At 38.3% G+C, this 23,201-nt stretch overlaps 2 protein-coding genes and 2 pseudogenes across 3 annotated transcripts; 1 reads left to right on the top strand and 3 right to left on the bottom strand.

Moving 5' to 3' along the window:
* LOC107635991 lies at positions 768-2,701 on the bottom strand. Its single transcript, XM_016339534.1, has 4 exons — positions 2,466-2,701; positions 2,157-2,387; positions 1,140-2,038; positions 768-1,012 (listed from the first exon to the last, which is right to left on the bottom strand). The coding sequence occupies exons 1-4, from the start codon at positions 2,699-2,701 to the stop codon at positions 768-770; spliced, it is 1,611 nt and encodes a 536-aa protein (XP_016195020.1).
* On the top strand, positions 4,712-9,182 carry LOC107638814 (CBBY-like protein). Of its 2 annotated transcripts, XM_016342210.2 has the most exons (12): positions 4,713-5,087; positions 5,202-5,251; positions 5,396-5,459; positions 5,670-5,718; positions 5,844-5,912; positions 6,349-6,410; positions 7,114-7,194; positions 7,706-7,860; positions 7,941-8,025; positions 8,327-8,470; positions 8,562-8,680; positions 8,771-9,182. In XM_016342210.2, the coding sequence occupies exons 1-11, from the start codon at positions 4,813-4,815 to the stop codon at positions 8,671-8,673; spliced, it is 1,146 nt and encodes a 381-aa protein (XP_016197696.1). In that variant the 5' UTR covers positions 4,713-4,812; the 3' UTR covers positions 8,674-8,680; positions 8,771-9,182. The 2 variants fall into 2 exon arrangements, 1 of the variants encoding a protein (XP_016197696.1); XR_001619868.2 differs by lacking the exon at positions 8,771-9,182 and having other exon boundaries at positions 4,712-5,087; positions 8,332-8,470; positions 8,562-8,658.
* LOC107635990 lies at positions 21,049-22,166 on the bottom strand (annotated as a pseudogene).
* On the bottom strand, positions 21,908-22,957 carry LOC107637569 (annotated as a pseudogene).

Genomic DNA, 23,201 nt, shown 5'->3' with positions numbered 1-23,201 from the left:
CCTAGTGGCTGCCGAGGTTGTGCCAGAGGATCTACCCATGCACCATCCACTTGCTCCAGATCTGCATCAGCCGGATGATGGGCACCTAACAGAAATGAGGCCAGCAGCAGGAGGTGGGAGAGGTAGGGGCGGGGGAGAGCCACGGGGAGAGGTAGGCGCGGTGCTGGGCGCGAGAGGCAGGGTGGTGAGGCCCGCGACAGAGACCTGGTCAGCCTGCCAGTGCACTGGGCCGCTGATACGGGGTAGACGGTTGGGACTGTTTCAGGAGCAGTACTAGGAGACTACTTGTCACTGAGACCACCTGGCTCACACCACAACCTGCATACTTGGCACGCGTCCCGGATGATCATTCCAGTGGGTCATCGTCTACTGCAGATTATGCGACGCTGAGGGAGCAGATGAGCACTCCTGCACAACCTCCGGTTCCTCCAGTTGGTCGCGGGCTGCGCGATATCAGACCACCTCCGTGTGGCATGGGTGGCTATCTCGACCCGTGACCTCATGGACGACATGTTGGTCCACGTAGTGGTGGGCGAGGGTGTAGGTAGTTGATTCTAGTTTAGCTATAATTGTCATACTGTTCGTTACTAAAACTGATCGATTTTTTGCTGTGAAAAATTTATGTATATCTTGTTTTGAATGATATAACAGAAAGTTTTGAATGATATAAATAGAAAGTTTTGAATGATATAAACAGAAACAAGTCTGTTGTACACAACATTTCTATAGAAACGATAATAGTAAATAGACGTAAACGACACCTATAACTAACATCGACTAGAAGACGCCCCTCCACCATCAAGAGCGGTACAAGTCCTTCGTGTGTGTCCATTCTGGCGGTATAATCCGCACCGCTTCTCGTCGTTATGCTCAACGTCATCCATGTTGTTGCGAATTCTCGAGCTCACGGGCCGATCTCTCTTCACTCTCATCATTCTCGGGTTGCACTGAATACGAGATCCTTCATAAGATGGCCAGTCATCCTCATGCCCTATCGGTCGAAACTCTTGACCTATAAACATTGAAGACCGACTCCATGCGGTACACATGATGAACAAAACTCTTCCAATCAAGTCTTGCATGAGAGCAAGCTGCAAGGACGTGACGACAAGGAAGGTGAAAAGCTTGGAAATACCCACAGTCACACGTGCCCTCATTAAGCAGCACCTGATAATTCTGTTGCCTGGACCCAGGAACTGCCGCTAGCTCTTCAACCGTGAAGTTTGTTCTCGATCGATCAAACTGGTAAACATTCATGGTATTCACGTGCTTGGAGTTTAATTCTATGGCCTTCACCAACGTCTGAGAGAACTCAGCACCGACTTGAAGTTGGGCCAGTACCTCGAAACCCTTCCTTGCAAAAGGTTCACCCAATCGAAAATAACTTGACTTGACGAGAGCGGTGATTGGAAAATTGCGGGACCCCTTCATCACAGTATTAATGCACTTGGATATATTCGTCGTCATGTGACCAAATCGACGACCCTCATCAACATACTGTGCCCACTGTGACCATTGCATTTCCTCAAGCCAGTTAGTGATTGCCACGTTTTTGCCCCGCAGCCGGTCAAAATAATGCGCAAACTCACGCTGTGACTTTGAATACGCTACGTTAATTAGAACCTTCTTCAAGTCATTGTTTTTAAAGTGGGTCATGAAGTTGGCTGCAATGTGTCTTGTACGAAAGGCTTGGAAGGCATGAGGTGGTTTCCATAAAGTCCCTTCGGCATTCAATGCACTATCAATGGATTTGTGTCTGTCTGAAATCACTAAGAGCCCGGGTTGTGGTGTGACATGCTCCCGTAAATACGATAGAAAGAACGACCACGCCTCCTTTGTCTCACCCTCGACAACGGCAAATGCAATAGGCAGAATGTTTGCATTCCCGTCTTGCGCTATCACCATCAGTAAGGTCCCACCGTATTTACCATATAGGTGAGTGCCATCAATAGAAATAAGTGGCTTGAAATGCTTGAAAGCCTCAACACACGGTGAAAATATCCAAAAAACCCGATGAAACATGACAGTATCTGTGGAACTAGGCCAAGGTTGAGTCACCAGTTGCACCCAAGTACCTAAAGAGCCAAACTTAGTTGCCTACTTGTACACATATGATATTTTTAATAAAAAATAACTAATATTGAAATAAATCTTACCCGACAAGTACATCTGCATCACGAATAACCAACGAGGAAGCTCGTTGTACTATTCCTCCCAATCGCCATATATTCTGGCAATCACTCTCTGTTTTGCAAGCCAAACCTTTTCTGTAGGACGCCTTGTAACCAAAGTTATTCTCCACACCTCCTTGGATAACCCTAATGCTGATTGTTGGATCGGCTTTGACCATCGTGAAGATGTATTGCGCAATCACCTTCGAATCCAACCTACCATGGTCTTATCCCATCGAAGTTTGCATGCAAGAATGATCCCCCTTGTATCTCCTAACCTCCCACTTTTCTTACTTCCGGCGATACGATATGAGTATGCTCCAATTACAACCGGTGCCGAATTGGATATACTGTGCATTGTACCTCAACTGGTCACTCTCTACTATTTTGTAATCCACAGCCTTCCTAATGCTGTACTGCTTAACTGCTAACATCATTTCTTCCTTGTCTTTAAATTGTTGCCCAACCTCAAACTCATTGCTTGGATCCTCTTCAGGGCCTCCCTGAGTAAACGACCAATCCGAAGTCATTGCATCAAGATTCAACCTCGTGAAATGATCCGGTCGGTCATATGGTCGAGAGATGGCGGGCTGTGTAAGAGCAATCTGGTGTCACCGTAGTAATTTATCTCTTCTTCCTCGTCACCATCATCGGGAATTTCAGCTGGTTCTTCATTGGCATCGTCTACATCATCGGGGTTAACTTCATATTGATCCATCATCGGATCTCTAATAGCAGAACCATCATGACTTTCAACCCCATCGTCCATCAAGTCAACATTACAAGCTCCAACATTAGACCCCTCCTGACTCCCCTCGGGTGGCATATTTAGGTCCACCATAGTCCTTCTGATAGTTCGTCTAACAGCTCCAGTCAACGAACTATTATCGACAGTATTTGCAGATGATCCTTGGCCACCCACCTCAACGAGATACACGAATAATTCCAACAGATGAATATTTGTCCATCGGTTGTGCCACGACCGTATGAGCCGTACGTCCTCGTTGTCGCACAAACGGTACCTAATTCAACACAACAAACGTATTTCTCACAACCGTTATCTCATAAATATAATAGTAACAGAGACAATACGAGTGTAACATACCTTTTATAAAACAACCTGCCATCTATTTCGGTCGGATATCTATAGTAAATCTTTTTCACCCGTTTTTCCTCTTGCAACCCGACGGAATGCAATATCAAATTCTTCAAAGCTGTTAAACTGTCAACCTCCAGTGTCATATAAGTGAATATCGGTTGCCCGGATCTAAAAACTATAGAACCTTCTTCGTCATACACTATTTCACCATCGTAACAAATGGATAACAATAAATTCCTTGACATCGTAGAGAAAATGTCAATCTTAAAAATAAAAATCAATATTGTGCTTTGATCATCTACTCTCCAGCAGCCATGCTTTTATTTTCGAAATATAACATATAGTTCACCGGGGTTCGGCGAACTCCCCCTAATTACCAAAAAAAAAAAAAAAAAAACAATAGAAAACATGATTCCAGCTATGTCGTCAAATCTTGAGCTTCACAAATTTGATACTAATTGATCAAACATATCTATTTTAATCTCTTTTACCAGCTTTTTTATGTACTAATTACATGCTAAAAGTTTGGATTATTGATATTATTAATATTTTTTATTATTTTCAAATTTTTTTTAAAAAAAATATATGTATCTCGTTTACGGTGTATATTTCGTTTACACTGTAAACGAGATATACACGTGTCTCGTCTACCTAATGTAAACGAGATACATGCAAAATTATCTTGTTTATAGTGTAAACGAAATAAGAAAGGAGTATTATTTCGGTAAATATTTTTTAAATTATTTATTTCGGTAATTATTACATTTATTTAATTTATAAAAATAAAAATCCAGAGAATATATGGTATTTATAGAGCTATACTATTGAGAAGGCCCAATTTGGGTAAACAGCTTAATTAAGTTTCTTTTGAAAAAATAGTTTAAATAATAAATGACTATATTAAAAGTATTTTATAAATAAGCTATTTTTTATTTGGATTTTTAGTTCTAAAAGTGTTTATTTTATAAAAATGTGATAAAAAGTAGTAATATTATGAGAAAAATCATTTTTTTTAATTTCTTTATAAGCTCCTAAATAGCTTCTTAAAAAGCCACAATTTAATTTTGAAAATTACACCAAATATTAATACTACTACTTTTCATAAGTCAAAAACTTAAAAAGTTACTTTTAAAACTTTCCAAATAGAGCCTAAATAACTTACACTATTAACACAGCTTAACTTTTTCTCTCAATAGTAACAGAAAAAATAAAATATAACTTAAAAATAACATTATTAATATCACATTATTCATTCTATTAATTATTCCTGTAAATTAAATGATAATATAATATTAAATCTATTTAAAATTTTTTAAGAAATTATAAGACATTATCAAACTAGAATTGACCCACACATTTGAGAGCCAAATAATACTTTACCCAAAAAGTAAATTTGTATACCTAAAGTATTTCTAAACTACAAACCTTCTTACAAATGATTCTTTCTACTCGTTTCTAAAAATAGAATGGAATAAATAAAGAAAAGAAAACAAAACAAAACTACAAAACCCAGGCAAAGCCGTATCGTGCCGGCGTGCTGCCATGGAAGCAACGGTGCTGAGTTCGACTCTGCAGACGCGGACACTGCGTCTTCCATGCACATTCAGTTACAATAACTGCTATCTTCCCTCAACCTTCTCCCGTCGATGCTCCTCCACTCATCCTCGCCCTCATTATCGTCATCATCATCACCTTACTCAACTTCCAGCTTTCAATTCAAAGCCTTCGCGCTTTGCTCGTTTATCTCCGCTATGCTCCTTATCCAGCGAGCACTCTCAGGAATCTTCTGACCTCGCTGTTCTTCTCGAAGTCGACGGGTGAGTCTTCTTCTTCAGCTTCGTTTTTATTTGTTTGCTTGTGGCATTTGAATTTTGTTTAAGCTGTTCTATTGTTTTATATGCTTGTTTACTTGAATTTCCTTGCTGTGTTAGGGTTCTTATGGACGCATACCGAGTGGGTAATAGATTAGCATTCAATAAAGGTATGCGAAATTGAGCTTTGCATCGTGTATGTATAATGTATAAGGTGTAATTAATTAATTAATGCGAAATTGAGCTTTGCATTGTGTATTATGTGAAATCGAGAGTGTGATTAATTATTATTATGAAACTCTGTGATGGTGCAGCATTTGAGAAGCTTGGGCTTGACTGTGCAAACTGGACTGAACCTATCTATGCAGATCTTTTAAGGTTTGTGAATTGTGAGTGTGTCTGCACCATGTGCGCTTGTGTATAATGGATTTTGGATTAGATTGTTCTCTTGCTTATTGAAGTGACTGAATTTGCATTTGGTTAAGACTCTTTGCTTTGTTAATTATTGGAAAAGCTTGATCTTGAGTGCTGCAAGACAAGGTCTATGTACTTATGTTGCTTGTTAACCATGCTGCAAATACTCTCCAGGAGAAGTGCGGGAGATGAAGAGAAGATGATAATTCTGTATTTTAATCGAGTAAGTTGTTCATCTTTTGTCTGCATTAGGAATTTTCTTTTAAGCAAAAGGAACTGGTAAATTTCAGTGATGTTCCTAGAAATGTAACCCATGCTATATTCTTCTGTAACTAAATCTGAATGCAGATTGGTTGGCCAACTTCATTGCCCACAAATGAGAAGGGACAGTTCACAAAAAGTGTTTTACAGGAAAAGGTATTGAACAAACTTGATTAATGATAAATCACATACTGCTAATTAATATACTTTAAATTTGGTGTATGAGGAGAATGTGTTGTTTGATGAAACTTAAAATCTTCAGGAATCCTACATAAATTGTCCTAACTCCTGGGGCCATCTCTTTATGTTGAAAGATCTATTATTGCTCTCCAATGTAATACATAAGTTCAAGCAGCATATCATATCTCCATGCAATTCTGCTAATTAAGAAAAAATGAAAAAACTGGTGTAATATGACCTCTAATGGCAAAGAAAGTACTCAAGGAATTGGGTTGTTATTGTATAGCCTAGAAAGGTGAAAATATGTCCCCAAATGGTGAAATGGTTTTCTAATCTGCTGATTTGCATGTATTGATATTAAAGTGTTCAGAATTTGTAGAGCTTCCTGTTTAACTCTTTGGTATATTGGCAGGAAAAGGCAATGGAAGAGTTTGTGATGTCAAAAGACCTACCTTTGCGACCTGGAGTTGAACAGTTAGTTATCTCCTATTCATTTCATATGACTGTGGATGCATGTTTCTTGGATATATGTTTTCACTTTTGAATAGCAACCCTGCAGGGGAGCTACCTTTTTGCACTATAGTTGAGGAAATCAATATGTACATTAGTTAAGGATGCTTCCATTATCATACTGATGCATTTTTTCCACATTAAGTTGTTTTCTGAATTCTGAGTCAATTTAGTCATTCTTACAGTTGTAAGGCACATAATCTTTTTAGGGAGATTTCTCTCTCAGATATGTTTTGGGCTGGAAAGCTTTATTTCATAGTTTTTTTTTTTTTTTTTCAAATAGAGTCTCTTTTCCTCTTCATCTTAATAACATTCTTTAAGAAAAACATATGGCTGATTTGTTGGTCAACATATTTGAAGTGGGAATGAGTTAAGTGATTGTCTAGCAATTTTCCCTTTTGAATTTAGTTTGTTGTCCACTAATTAGGAGTTCATTGGGTTTTCAACCGAATTCGTGTGTTTCAACTAAGGCAATTTGTGCACGTCCTTAGATGTGTACATTTCATGTTTACTTTCCTGATGAGCTTACGGCTGGTAGTTGGTAATTTATTCATTATTAGACGTATTCATGACAGGGAAGTCTCAATTCATAATTTTTCTCCTTGGAATTCCGGAACTATAGCGTTTTTTATCTATCTTAACATAGAATAATTGTCTCCATTGTCAGGTTTATTGATGATGCGTATAATGAAGGAATTCCAGTAATAATACTTACAGCCTACAGTAAAAGCCGTGATAATATTGCCAGGTAACTTCATGAAATTTTTGTCCTCCTTGGGGGGGAAAAGGGTTCCAAACCTACATAGTGGTACTAAGTAATATGATATTAAGATTATCAGTAAAATATGTGCTAATTGTCATTATCCTGAATATTCTCGATCACGTATATTGGACTTCCGATTTGCTTACCAAATCTTCATTTAGGTGTGCAAGGGTGAGGGTGAGGGTGAGCTTTGCTGGGGTTTGTTTTATTTGAAAGTTAAAACACACATGGAATTGTGGAATATAATTATTATTTGCACACTAAATGTTTAGTAAAGGTGCTTTTTAACTGCTAGTACAGATTTGAATAGTATTCTATTTTAATATAATGTATATTTTATCACCTCCATTGAACTTATTATTGGGGGCCCGTGAGGTTCACAAGCCCTTTGATCCCTGCTCTATGCTTGTTTAGCATCCAGAATTTCTTTTCCTTCCAGAACAACGTGAACAAACTAATATTTCCTTTCTTTTGCCTTGTGCTTACTAAAATTTAGGACCGTAAAAGAAAAGCTTGGTAATGATCGAAGCATAAAGGTAATCACTGTGGGGAATACAGAGGTTGAGCAAAGTTTATATGGCCAACTAGTCTCAGGAAAGGTAATTTCTTCTGGTGTGGATGAAGAACTTGCCAAGGAAGCCAAAAGAGCAGGTATATTACTTCCTCTCTCTCATGCATGTATCTTTAGTGTGCAACATTGTTTGTCTTTCTGAGATGCTACTTTTGGCTAGTCTCTGCTGAGAAACAAAGGTTAGCAAAGGAGGTTGCATCCATGCTGAAGTTGAGTGTCGAGATTGATACCACCTTATCTGAAAGGTCAGTTCATTTATTTCCATCTCTTCTAGTTTTATTTGATTTTTATGGACACCAATACCTAGGGATCAATGCTTAGTCTCTGGGAAAAGAAACTTGAAAATCCATAAGGTAAGAGTCAATTTCACAATAAACTTAAAAGTACAGACTCCATAATATTACTTACATACATATGTTAGCGTTTGATTGCTTCTCAATTTCAAATTAGTTATTGATGTGGGTTTAAGACTTTCAGTTACATTGTTAAATAATAAATACTAACATTGTTGTCAATTATCATTTAATTTTTTGATAATCTGTTCAGTATAGATAAGATTGTAGCTGCTCTACGTGCGGGAGCCGAATATGCTAGGTTACCTGTCTGCAACTGTGTACTTGTTGCAGGAAGCCAAACTGGAGTAGCTGGAGCTAATCGGGTGGGAATGCCGTGTGTTGTTTTAAGGAGCAGGTCTAAACTAATGCATGGTCTTACTTACAGTTCCTTAGTATATCATTATGGTGCATATTAGAACTGTTGCTTAGTTGATCGTTTCCTGCAGCTTGACATCTAGGGCTGAGTTCCCATTGGCAAATGCTACCATGGATGGTTTTGGAGGTCCAGATCTAACAATCTCTAAATTACGCAATATATGCAAGAAAAAACAGCCATGATTGGAAAGTAAGTTCTTAGCTACAAGAGAGTATCGTTTACATGAATTCAACTAGTGATTGTGCTGAAAAGTTTTCAATACTGATTTTCCTCTGCCAGAGTTGATATTGGTTTATCTTATCCAAGAAATTCATCATAACCACACTTGCTCTAGATTTGAAGCTTTTCGTTGGCAGGAAAAGAGTATGGCCCTCTAGATGGAGTGTTTATGAGTCTCGTCACTGAAAGCATGTTTGTTGGTACATGACAGAATATTCATTTAATGGTGATGCTAAGCACCTTAGTTAACAAATTCATAGTGTAAGATCAGACAAATTATACTAATAACACATGCGGGTTTGGATAAAGATAATGTAACGAATTCAATACTAATGTCATGTCTCTCAGCAGCACAAGGAAAGGGAGATAAATATTGTAATTATCATTCTATCAGTACTTGTTTAATGTGAAACGCATTTTACCTGAATGAAAATAAAATGCTTCCTGCGCAGTATGATACAAGATGATTATGTATTTTTCTTTAGAAGAGGCACCTTCTTTGAACTTGATGAATTAGAAATGTCTCCACTCTCCATGACAAGATATAGTGGTCAAATTGCGTTCGGCAGTTGACACTTACCGCGTTAGCTCCACTTGTTATTCTTCATTAGTAGCGAATAGCCAAGTAGATGTATATTTTTTGTGGGATCTAAAGTCAATTCAAGTTATCTTTAACCGATTTTAGATTTATAGTTACTTTAAACTTTAGAGGATTTAGATTCTTCTATCTATTAGAGCGTTTAGTGCACCACATTTGTGGTCTTGTATTTACTAATTTAGTGACATTAATAGATGAGTATGTTTTTTTATTCTAAAATTTTGCAAGCTTTAGTTTCTCAATTTAGTAGAAATTAACTCGGGTTAAGTTGACTCGGGAAAAATCAATGTATTTGCAATTGGTCTTGCTACATCACATCCATGGGTAAACTTTCTGAGTACGTTTTTAAAGAATAAATTTTTTTTGCATAATTCACTTTAAGAGACTAAATAACTTTTTTAACATTAATTTCAAAGAGATAAATAAGTCCTCATAGTTCATATTTAGTTTACTAACATATCTCATAATAATTAATTTTAAAAAGACTAAATTACTTTTATTAGTTTATATGATTAATTAAAATTGTATAATTATATTAAAAATAGAAATTTTACATATAAAAAAAAAGATTAAAATATTTTTATACTTGACTTTTAAAAGACTAAAATAATTTTTTAAGATGAATCTTAAACGAATAAATTACTCATGTGTACTCAATGTCCATATATATAATATTTTTATACTTATTTGGATGATACTTATATTATCGTTTATTGTACAAATTTTACAAGCCAGTTTCTCTTTTATGAAAAGTAATATACCTACGAAACAGTTTATGAGAGAACCAGTTTCTCGTTTACTTATTTGTCTTTGTACAAGAGAAACAGTTTTTCTACAAATTTTACAAAAGAACAATTTTTTTTTATGAGAAGTAACGTGCGAATAAAAAAAAGATGTTTTGTCCAGTTTCAGAGTACTTGTCACTTATATATTGTACTTGTTATTCCCACATTCCTGAGTCTGAAGCCGATAGAAAAATTTGTCTTATAAATAGTCCACTCATATATTAAACTTGTTACTCCCACAGCCACTAAAAGTTCTCTTCACTTTCTATGAGTTTCTTCAAAAAATGAGATTTATATATAATTAAACAAGTTTTGTTATAAAATGGTAACTTCTATTTAATCCTTTAAAATACCCTTTATTGTTTTCACTTATAAATTATTTTTAGCTTAAAATTAGTAACTTCGATTATAAGCTATTTTCATATTTATATCCAAACATAATTTATTTTTGAAAGAAAAAACGTTTTTTGAAAAATAAGAGTTCTTTTTTGTGAGTTCCCAAACATGCTCTTGCATGAATTGTAAAATTTTCAATCCAAAACCCAACTTGAACATTGTAGTATTGTACATTGTGAATTTAGTTTTTACGTACTTCTACTTAACAAAATTAATGCTTATCAAACTTGACTTAATAGTTCACACTGAGTCACCAACAAAACTTGTCATTGAAGCTTAAATATTTAGTTGACGTTGTATTACATTTCGACATAATTGTTTTGAGTAATTTAATCACCTTATACAGTTCCAGTCTTTCTTTTTAATATATAGATAACATCTGATTTCAACAGATATAATGAGGAGGCAATATTCTTTGATGAATCTGTGAGAAATGCAAAACGAAAGCAATTAGAATCCAAGGCATTGGATGTAAGACTGTCTGCTACCTTCTAATTGCTTTATTAATTTATTTCTATTCATTTAGACTAAACTTTAATATTGGCAATATGGATTGTCTAAATGATTCTGTAACTCGGTATTCTAAAATCTTAAGCTAAGCAAATGAGTTCAATAATATAAAAGTAACAATGCAGCAACATTCTTTAATATATACAAGTACACTTGGTTATTTATCAGAAAATAAGTAGTGAAAACGATGGACTGTGCTGAAAAATTGTTAAGCATTTTCACAATTTTCTGATAAATTGTGACCGTCTTCAGAAGTCCTTTACAATTTTTCAGCACAGTCCATCATTTTCACTAATTTTCTGATAAATAACCAAGTGCACTTGTGTATATTAAAGAATGTTGTTGCATTGTTACTTTTATATGATTGAACTCATTTGCTTAGTTTAAGATTTTAGAATACCGGATTACAGAATCATTTAGACAACTCTTATTGCCAGTATTAAAGTTTAGTCTAAATGAATAGAAATAAATCAATAAAGTAATTAAAAGGTAGCAGACAATCTTATACTCAATGCCTTGGATTCTAATTGTTTTCGTTTTGCATTTCTCACAGATTCATCAAAGAATATTGCCTCCTCATCATATCTGTTGAAATCAGATGTTATCCACATATTAAAAAGAAAGATTGGAACTGTATAAAGTGATTAAATTACCTAAAACAATGATGTCTAAATGTAATACAACATCAACTAAATATTAAACTTTAATGACAAGCTGAATCCTTCTCTACCCAAGTGGAATGAATCTGCCACCCCCCCCCCAAAAAAACCTCCCTCCTCTTTTTTATTCATTTGGAAGTGCTACTATTCGGAAGATTCAAATTTATTAAGCTTTTGAAAAGATAGGAAAGACCATAATCCACTTTTTTATTTTATTTTCTTTTCACATCATTATGTCATTCAAAAAATTATTACATTTCAATCGTTGTGATTATCATGTAACATTGGATTCGGTAGGAAAACCTCTTAATTTAAACAATAAGTAGCTACTAAACACAAAAATATCTTTGAATACTAAACTCCCGCATCTGAAATTTACTGTGAAAGGTAGGCATAAAAAATGGAACTCAGCCTTTCCCCAAAACCTCGTACTGGACCTGATTGAACAGCTTCTTTTTTATTCCATTGGAAGTGCTACTATTCGGAAGATTCAAATTTATTAAGCTTTTGAAAAGATAGGAAAGACCATAATCCACTTTTTTATTTTATTTTCTTTTCACATCATTATGTCATTCAAAAAATTATTACATTTCAATCGTTGTGATTATCATGTAACATTGGATTCGGTAGGAAAACCTCTTAATTTAAACAATAAGTAGCTACTAAACACAAAAATATCTTTGAATACTAAACTCCCGCATCTGAAATTTACTGTGAAAGGTAGGCATAAAAAATGGAACTCAGCCTTTCCCCAAAACCTCGTACTGGACCTGATTGAACAGCTTCCTCCAATTCCAACCAACCCTGGGCCAAATCATTCACGTTATGGAAATTTTCGACATAAATTCATTTGGTGTCTATAGATTTTGAAAGAGGTAGTGACGCATCATTGTCCTCAGATTTCTCTGGCAGTATAGACCTCTCTGGCAAAGCAAGGATCTGTCCTTCATTTTCAAATAGCTGCTTTCGGTAGATACTATGCAATCGGCTGAAAGCTGCTTCTTCATTGATTCAAAAGCCAAATAGAATCTTTCTAGTTGCTCCATGGCATTTAAATTATACAAAAATAAACCATAGTACAGATAAAAACTATCCCCCACTGTATTTTCCACCAAACTCAACAAAGTTTCTATTCCGACCAGAAGATCTCCACCAGCCGGACACGTCATCTCCGACCAGAACAGAAGATATCGTCCGAGATCGACCTACAGTTTCAGGTAACCCTCGGAACATTGGCGCCGTTGCCGGGGACCTGGAAGTCATCCCATCACCATGGCGGAAAACCTGGACAACGACAACAACTCTGATTTGGAAAACCGAACGCCACATAAGAACGCGGAGGTTACACTGGATGATACTTCTCAACCTAATAAAGACAAGAACTCCCCAAGCACGGGAGCCATGGAAGCACTTCAGGACCGACTAAAACAACTCGAAAAAGAGTTTGAATATCAACGGGAAGCCGAGAGAGATTTACGAAGAGAAGCTAGGCGACGTCGCGAACTAGAGGACAAACTCCTAAAGATCGAAGCCGATCTTAAAACTAACAGATCTAGCCACGAAGATAGCTCCCGTAAAGACCAAGACCCGTTCACCAAAGATATCATGAAGGCTAAAATCCCAAAAGACTTCAAACCTCCCGACATGACTCCATACGATGGCACGACAGACCCCGGCCATCACCTTAGCAACTTCCGAAGCAGAATGTACCTTACCGACGCCTCAGACGCAACTCGGTGCAAAGCCTTCCCAACTACTCTGAAAAAAATGGCAATTAAGTGGTTCGACAACCTGCCCCCCAGGTCCATCTCAAGCTTTGACGACTTGGCCAAAAAGTTTCTAGCCAGATTCTCCATCCAGAAGGACAAAACTAAACACGCCCTAAGTCTACTAGGGATCAAGCAAGGAGATCGGGAAAGCCTTCGCAATTACATGGAAAGATTCAACAAGGCATGTTTGGACATACAAAATCTACCAACAGAAGCGGCCATTATGGGCCTCATCAATGGCCTACGAGAAGGACCCTTTAGTCACTCCATATCGAAAAAACATCCCACATCTCTAAATGAAGTACAAGAACGAGCAGAAAAGTACATCAACATGGAGGAAAACTCTCGATTAGGAGAGGCCTCAAAATCTGGATTCTCCTATAAAGATAAAGAGACCAAGAAAAAAAAAGATCAGCACGGGGAGAAGATCAAAAAATACCACAATTACACCCCCTCTTCGAGTGTCCCTTGTGGATGTCTATCGAGAAGTATGCCACACCGAAAAGATACCCCTACCTCGCCCACTCAAAAGCAAGAAAGGAGGAGGAAATCGGATAGAATACTGCGAATTCCATCGAATCTATGGACATCCCACCAACGAGTGCTTCGATTTAAAGAATATCATAGAAAAATTGGTAAGAGAGGGAAGACTAGATCGGTACTTAGCCAACAAATCAGATGAGCCAACGAAAAAGAAGAAGGGACGAAGAGGTCGGACGACCCGAACGACCACCTCGTACCCCGGAGCGACATGTCCACATGATACATGGAGGATTTGCGGGAGGAGGAATCTTCAAATCATCTCGCAAAAGACATCTGCGGGAGGTATATCATGTCAAAGGAGGAGAAGGAGCACCCGAGCTCCCCACTATCACCTTCACCAAAGAGGACGCAGCTGGCGTCATCTCAGGACATGACGATCCCATGGTCATCACTATCATATTAGCCAACACTAATCTCCACCGCACGTTGGTGCACTAGGGAAGCTCAGCTGACATACTGTTCAAAACCACCTTCGACAAACTCGGCCTAGAAGAAAAAGAGCTCAGAGCTTATCCAAACAACCTATTTGGGCTGGGAGACACTCCAATCCAACCACTTAGATACATCTCCCTGCACACCACCTTTGGAAAAGGAAATCGGTCAAGGACAATCAACATAGACTACATAGTGGTTGACGTGAGTACGGCCTACAATGCCCTGATAGGTCGGACAACGCTAAATCAACTCGGCGCAGTAGTCTCGACTCCACATCTGTGCATGAAGTTTCCAACCACAGAAGGAATTGCTACAATAAGAGCAGACCAGAAGACAGCGCGTCGCTGTTACAACGAAAGTATGAACCTAAGGGGCAAAGGAGAAGAGATCCACACCATTGAACTCGGGAGAGTTCGAGGGCGGGAAGAACTTCGCCCACAGCCTGAAGGCGAGACAAAAAAAAGTCCAAATTGAAAATACTTCAGAAAAAACAACTAATATTGGCACAATCCTAAAAGAAGACATAAAGGAGTCCCTCATACAGTTCTTGAGGGACAATGTCGACCTCTTTGCATGGAAAGCCGCAGACATGCTGGGCATAGACCCTAAGTTAATGTGCCACAAATTGGAAGTTTACCCAGGATCTCGGCCAGTACAGCAGAAATGTAGAAAGCTTAGACCAGAACGATCCCAAGCTGTGGAAGAGCAAGTACAAGCTCTACTAGAAGCAGGATTCATAAGGGAAGTCAAATACCCACTATGGCTAGCTAACGTCGTCTTGGTGAAAAAATCAAATGAGAAGTGGCGGATGTGCACCGACTACACTGGTCTCAACAAAGCCTGCCCAAAAGATCCTTATTCACTCCCAAGTATCGACGCTCTGGTGGATGCCTCCTCCGGATACAAATACCTCTCGTTTATGGACGCCTATTCGGGATACAATCAAATCCCAATGTACCTTCCTGATCAAGAAAAAACCTCATTTTTAACCCCGAAAGCAAACTACTGCTACATCGTCATGCCATTCAGACTAAAAAACGCAGGAGCTACTTATCAAAGATTAATGAATAAGGTCTTCGCAGACCACATCGGAAAAGTCATGGAAGTCTACGTGGACGACATGTTAATAAAGACACAAACTGAAGAGTCGTTACTATCCGACCTCACTCAAGTGTTCAACACTATAAGAAGGCATGACATGCGACTTAACCCTGCAAAATGCACCTTCGCAGTAGAAGCTGGCAAATTCTTGGGTTTTATGCTCACACAGAGAGGAATCGAGGCAAATCCGGATAAATGCCGGGCCATACTCGACATGAAGAGCCCGACTTGTGTCAAAGAAGTACAACAACCCATTGGAAGATTGGCAGCCTTGTCTAGATTTTTAGCTGGATCGGTGATAAAATCTCTCCCCTTCTATGCCACTCTAAGGAAGGGAAAGACGCAGTAGGAAATCAGGCAGTAGCCTCAGCACTAGTCCGAGAAGACGACAGTGGACAACAACCTATATACTTCATCAGCAAAGCACTACAAGGGTCCGAACTGAACTATCAAAAAATAGAAAAACTTTGCCTATACTCTCATACTAACATCTCGACGACTTCGCCCATATTTTCAAGCCCACATCATCAGGGTTCGGACCAACCAGCCCATAAAAGGCATTTTACAGAAAACAGACTTAGCAGGAAGAATCTGGCAATGGGCAGTCGAGTTGTCCAAATTCGACCTTCAGTATGAAGCTCGGACAGCCATCAAATCACAGTATCTGGCCGACTTTATTGCAGAGTTTATAGACACCCCAGAAATCCCTACAAAATGGAATCTCTACGTAGATGGTTCCTCAAACAAAACCGGAAGTGGCGCAGGCGTGATAATAGAAAGCGATCAGGGAACCCAAATCGAACTTTTCCTCAAATTCGGGTTCCCTGCTTCAAACAACCAGGCCGAATATGAGACACTAATAGCTGGTTTAAAGCTGGCTAGGGAGGTGGGAGCTCAAAAGCTTGTCATCTTCAGCGACTCACAAGTAATCACCTCACAAATAACAGGGAACTACCAAGCCAAGGATCCCACCATGAAAAAGTACTTGGACAAAACCAGGGAACAGCTCAGACAATTCGGGGAATACGAGGTCCGCCACATACCTCGGGAACAGAATGCTCGAGCTGATGCACTCTTAAAACTAGCCAGCACCAAACCAGGGAGCAACAATAGAAGCCTCATCCAGGAAATGTTGCAGAACCCGTCAATCTCGGAAGAAGAAAAGGTCCCAGCCATAACAGATCTGGTTCAAGGATGGATGACTCCCATAATTAACTACCTCAAAATAGAAACACTCCCTATGGATAAAACGGAGGCAAAGAGGTTAAAACGGGAGGCACAATACTACACCATCATAAATAATACTCTATACAAGAGAGGGATTTCAACACCACTGTTGAAATGTGTGCCGACTTCCAACACAAAGGAAATTTTAGAAGAAGTACACAGTGGCATCTGTGGCAACCACCTCAGAGCATAGGCTCTTACCAAAAAAGTACTCCGGGCCGGATTCTATTGGCCGACTCTACAAAAAGAAGCAACAGAATTCGTAAAGACATGTCCACCATGTCAGAAACATGCCAAATTTCACATCGCCCCACCAGAGGAGCTTATCAGCGTAACCTCACCTTGGCCAGTCGCAAAATGGGGACTTGACCTTCTCGGTCCTTTCCCTCAAGGATCCAGACAAAGTCAAATTCCTCATCATGGGGGTAGATTATTTCACAAAATGGATTGAAGCGGAACCCCTAGCTAATGCCACTGCTCAAAGAAGTCGAAAATTCCTATATAGAAATATTGTCACAAGGTTTGGGGTTCCATACTCCATCACCACAGACAATGGCACTCAATTTATAGATGCAGGCTTCAGAAAATTGGTGGCCGATTTGAACATAAAACACCAATTCACATCCGTAGAACACTCCCAGGCCAATGGACAAGCAGAAGCTGCTAACAAAGTCATACTAGCCGGGTTAAAACTGAGATTACAGGATGCAAAGGGAGCCTGGGCTGAAGAGCTCCCACAAGTCCTATGGGCATATCGGACAACTCCACACTCCACAAGGAAATCACCTTTTCGATTAGCTTACGGAATGGAGGCAATGATCCCAGTGGAGGTCGAAGAAGGATTGCCCAGAGTGATCCACTACAGTGAAGAGGCCAACTCCCAACTTCAAAGGGAATAACTCGACCTACTTCCAGAAATCCGAGAAAGAGCTCGGATCAGGGAAGAGGCATTAAAACGTCGAATGGCTTCAAGATACAATCAAAAGGTAGTGCCACGAAGTTTTGCCGAGAACGATCTCATCCTAATCCGAAATGATATTGGAACAACTCGACCTGGAGAAGGAAAGCTGGCAGCAAACTGGAAAGGACCCTACCGAGTCATAGAAGTACTTGGAAAGGGCTACTACAGGCTGACCAAACTCGAAGGGCGAGAGCTTCCAAGGTCATGGCATGCCTGCAACCTAAGAAGGTATTATAGTTAGAGGTAATAAAGATCTTAGGACAAGGTGCACTCTTTTTCCTGAAAATGTTTTTTAATGAGGCGCCAAACCAAGATCTACAAACTGCCTGACTTAGTGGGAAAACACCCACATGTATATATTTGCATATTTTCTATCTTGAATAATTTTTTTTCAGATTCTCTACAAATCTTCTTTACCAAGATGCATTAATCTGAAACGCAAAATTCATCGCCCGATTATAAAGCTATAGATCGGCAAAAAGTGAAAATCAAACTCACTGCTCGATCAGGATAAAGACCAACAAAAGATGAAAACTGAATTCATCAAAGGTCGACAAATCAAGGATCAAACCCAATTTCTACAAAATCGGCAAAGATGAAAAGCGATGAAAACAGATTAAATGCAAGAAGTTATCGAAAGTGACCCATAGGAAAGGACCTGACGAGGTCTTAAAAAAATGGGTTGCTAAAAAATAACTTAAAAAAGACGGACCGACATGAAGAAGTCAGACCAGTCGACCATAACAGCAAAGTTATAAAAAGTAAATCCCTAGAAAGAGGCCTGGCCAGCCCTAAAAAAGAGGATTACTAGAAATAACTTAGAAGGGACCGACACAATGAAGTCGGCCTCCCACGAAACAAAAAAGTTATAAAAAGTAATCCTTAAAAGAGACCTGACAAAGGTCCAAAAAAGAGGATTACTAGAAATAACTTAGAAGGGACCGACGTAAGGAAGTCGGCCCAAAACAAAAAAGTTATAAAAAGTAATCCCTAAAAGAGACTTGACAAAGGTCCAAAAAAGAGGATTACTAGAAATAACTTAGAAGGGACTGATGTGATGAAGTCAGCCCAAAACAAAAACTTATAACAAGTAATCCCTAAAAGATACCTCACCAAGGTCCAAAAAAGAGGATTACTAGAAATAACTTAGAAGGGACCGACGTGATGAAGTCAGCCCAAAACAAAAAGTTATAACAAGTAATCCCTAAAAGAGACCTCACCAAGGTCCAAAAAAGAAGATTACTAGAAATAACTTAGAGGGAACCGACATGGTGAAGTCATCCCAACGAAATCACACAAGCTACGAAAAGTAATACACAGAAAAGGCCTAACAAAGGTCCAAATAATACGGATTACTAAAAATAGCTTCAGGCCGAGATAGAGAAGTCAGCCGACAAAAGGCACACAAGTTGGACTCAGAAATCTACAAGCTCAAAAGAATCAAGCTACAAGTATGAAAATACGAAGGCAATCGAAAGAGGCTGGAAAACAAGGTTCTAACACCCTGAAGATGCCTAAGAAAATATTAAGCAAAGCAACCAACAAGCAGGAGTAAAGTGGCTATAATAAACAAGACCTAAGAGGCCACCTGAAGTCGACCTCAAAAGGAAGACCACACTCGAGCAGGGGCACTGTTCATACCCTGGGTCGAGCTGTCCGACCCGGGGTGTTTGACGACAAGTCGACCGACCTCTTCAAGTCAGGACTATCCGACCTCTTCTCCAAGAGCTCGGTCAAATCACTACAGAGGCCCAAGAAGGCCCAAATGAAGGAACACAGCCCAAATATAAAGGCAGCCAAAGCCTAGAAAGACAAAGGGCGGTTCCCATAAAGATAAGATGACTTCACAAGATAAGATAAGATAAGATAACTATCTTATCTCCAGAAAGGTCACTTCACACCATTATAAATACACTGGAGCACCCAGGTATAACTCATACTCTGATTCTACAAAATACCTGCTTAATACCTTGCTAACTTAAGCATCGGAGTCCTTTGCAGGTACCACCACCCTCCGGTGACAAAGGATCAGCAGCATAGCCAGTCCAACAAATTGGACACGATAGCTCCGGCCACCACCCACCAGCCGGACACGTCATCTCTGACCAGAACAGAAGATCTCATCCGAGATCGACCTACAGTTTCGGGTAACCATTGGAACAGATATTATTACTAATATTTTTTAATTAAATAAAAATTTTCAAATCCCATAAAGTGGATTTTTTTTCTTCTTGTGAACGTCCTTCTTGATTCATTTGGTATTAATTCTCTCTGTTTCAACTACTACAACTGAGAGATCTTTTTCAATTATGAATATTGTGAAGAATAACTCAGAAACAAAATAAAATATGAATTTCTTGTTAATTGTCTTTTAATTATATTGAAAAAAATTGCTAAAAAATTTGACACAAGTTCTATTATCGATGAATTTTATGATATGAATCGACCACTTTGTTAATAAAAAGTATATACATATTTTTTGTTCTTTAAAATATATTTTCTATCGATATATTTTTGTAATATATTTAATTAAATAACTTCACCAAATTAAACTTTAGCTTACAATTATCAACTTATAAGTTCATAATATGGAGTGTTTATTATTGATGCCATACAAAATAGTGTAAATTTATAAAATGTTACTTTAAAATTGTACTAATTACAAAAGGGCCAGCCGAATTCATAAGTAATATACTAATGATTTGGACCGTATTAGTTGAAGATCAATTATAATTTAAAAAAATAAAAAAAATTTTAACATTACATTTAAAAAATATTAAAATATCCTTTATATAATAATTTTAAAATTATTAGATATTTCTATAAGAATAATTAATTAAAAAATATTAGATAAATAAATTAAAAAATATTCTCTTTTCACATTATTATGTCATTCAAACTCCGAATAAGGTAAAGACTTTAGCAAAACAGCGTGACCCTTCTCAGTGATCCATGAACGAAATGTATCTCAATTTAATTCAAAAAATTATTACATTTCAATGGTTGTGATTAGCATGTAACATTAGAATCGGTAGGAAAAGCTCTTAATTTAAACAGCAAGTAGCTACTAAACACAAGAATATCTTTGAATACTAAACTCCCGCATCTGAAACTTACTGTGAAAGGTAGGCATCAATAATGGAGCTCAGCCTTTCCCCAAAACCTCGTATTGGACCTGATTGAACAGCTTCCTCCAATTCCAACCAACTTTGGGCCAAATCATTCACATTATGAAATTTTTTGGCATAAATTCATTTGGTGTTTACAGTTTTTGAAAGAGGTGATGACGCATCACTGTTTTTAGATTTCTCTAGCAGTATAGGACCTTTCTGGCAAAGCAAAGACCTGTTTTTCATTTTTAAATTGCTGCTTTTGGTAGATACTATGCAATCAGCTGAAAAGCTGCTTCTTCAATGATTCAAAAGTCAAATGGAATCTTTCTAATTACTCCATGGCACTTAAATTATACAAGAATAAACCTTAGTACAGATCAAAACTATCCCCTACGGTATCTTCTACCAAACTCAACAAAGTTTTGTAACCCTTTGTGCTGATTGGTGTTGTCTCTAACCCCAGTTTTTCTAAACATCTTCCTATTATGTGTATAACAAACTAGGATCCAGCTGCATGCAAATCATGTTCAACACAAGACATTTCAACCATCTGGTATCCTTCACTAGTAAAAATGTCGAGAAACCGATAACATCGCAATATTCTTGATTCTTCATTCCCAATTCTAACTTTGTCATAAACAAGAGGAAGGTTTTTCTACCCATTCTTTCCACTCTCCGGCCCAAACATGGGATGTGTGCAGAGAACATCAAAATCAGGAGGCAAGTGTTGAAGAAAAAGGTTTCTAGGAGACTCTTTGACAGATAATACATCAACAAACAATGTACTTCTCTTCAACCTTTGGAAAGGTAATGATTTAAGAACTTTAACAGTCGAAAGGATGAAAGTGCAGAGTGAGATCACTTCTGGATGCTGCTCACAAAGATCATCTGTGTCGCTGAAATGCGAAACCCCCAAGTCTCGAGCCACATCAGAGTAGTCTGATCTAGAATACGCCAAAACCTCATGACCTTGACTAACTATAGTTTTTGCAAGGAATTGGGCAAAGTTTCCAAAACCAACTATTGCAATCTTGAGCTTTGTGTTCTCATCAAACTGGCTAGAATTTTTTGAAGTAAAACTACTTAGCTGAGCAACATCATTGGATTTGCATTATTAGCATCATTACTCATTAATCATTATCATGTAATAACCCTTTTTCCATCATAAGAACAACATCTTTCGAATTAAATGATTAAGTTGCTTGCTCTCAATCTCAACAAACACGAACACTCTCTAAAACATCAATAGCAAATATTCACACAATGTAACAAAAACCCCTGATATTTTTTCAAGTTCTAAATATCAAATACCTAGAATGCAGCAATGCAGATCATTACGAGTCTGCTGGAGCAGTGCATGGCTGTTACTTCCATGACTGCTGCAAACTTTCACCGTTCTTCATCAACTAATTTCTCACCACATGATGCAACCGTGCAATGAGCTGCTTCCTGAGATCCTCAAACGCCAAATCAAGCTTCTCCAGCATCTCCAAAGAATTCTTATTAAACATGAACAAACCATAATACAAATCAAAGCTATCCCCAGCAGTGTTCTCCACCAATCCCAACAAACTCTCGTATCCTTTCCTATTAATGGGCGTCGACTCTAGCATCAATCCTTCAAGAATCCTTCCAACGGTATGAGTAATTAACTGCGAACCGGCGGCGTAACAGTCATGATCCTCGCAACTCATCTCCACCATCCTGCAACCTTCTCTGACAAACGCATTGAGAAACTTCTCACAACGAGAAATACGGTGCTTCTCATCGAGGATTCGAACCTTCTCGAAGATAAATGGGAGGCCGGTCCATCCGTCACTTGCGGACTTAGGTCCGAACATCGGGTGAGTGCAGAGGACAATTGCGATCTTAAGGTGCTGGGAGACAGTGAACTCCTTGGCGAGCTTTGACTTGTAATCGAAGAGCTGAGCGGTGTCGATGACGCGCACGTGGAGGGATCTGTAGGTGGAGGAAGAGGAATAGGGATTGGATTTGGATAGTAGTGAGAATGTGGATGGGAGGAGAGAGTGACGGTTGAAGATACCTTGGACAGTGTAATATGGGGAGTGGTTGAATGGGGTCGAAGGATTAGGATTGCAATGGAGAGCATGATGGTTTTCATGGCGGTTTTGAGTGGTTAGCTGGAGAGTTCAAAGAGGAACCTATAAAAAAAATTGTAGAAATAGCGGGAGTGTAGCCGTGGCAATGACAAGTTCAATACATGAGTGGACTATTTATAAGAGGACTCAGGAAAAGTGACGAGGATTCTAATCCGGTACAATATGAGTGACAAGTATTCTGAAATGGTTTCTTTTGTCTTTGGCTATTTATAAATAGGACTCAGGAAAAGTTAAGAGAATTCTAACCCAATACAATATATGAGTGATAAGTACT

The sequence above is a fragment of the Arachis ipaensis genome, chromosome B04, assembly GCF_000816755.2.
Source record: "Arachis ipaensis cultivar K30076 chromosome B04, Araip1.1, whole genome shotgun sequence".
NCBI lineage: Eukaryota > Viridiplantae > Streptophyta > Magnoliopsida > Fabales > Fabaceae > Arachis > Arachis ipaensis.
The sequence above is the reverse complement of the archived record's forward strand: the minus strand, read 5'-3'. Positions and strand labels throughout refer to the sequence as shown.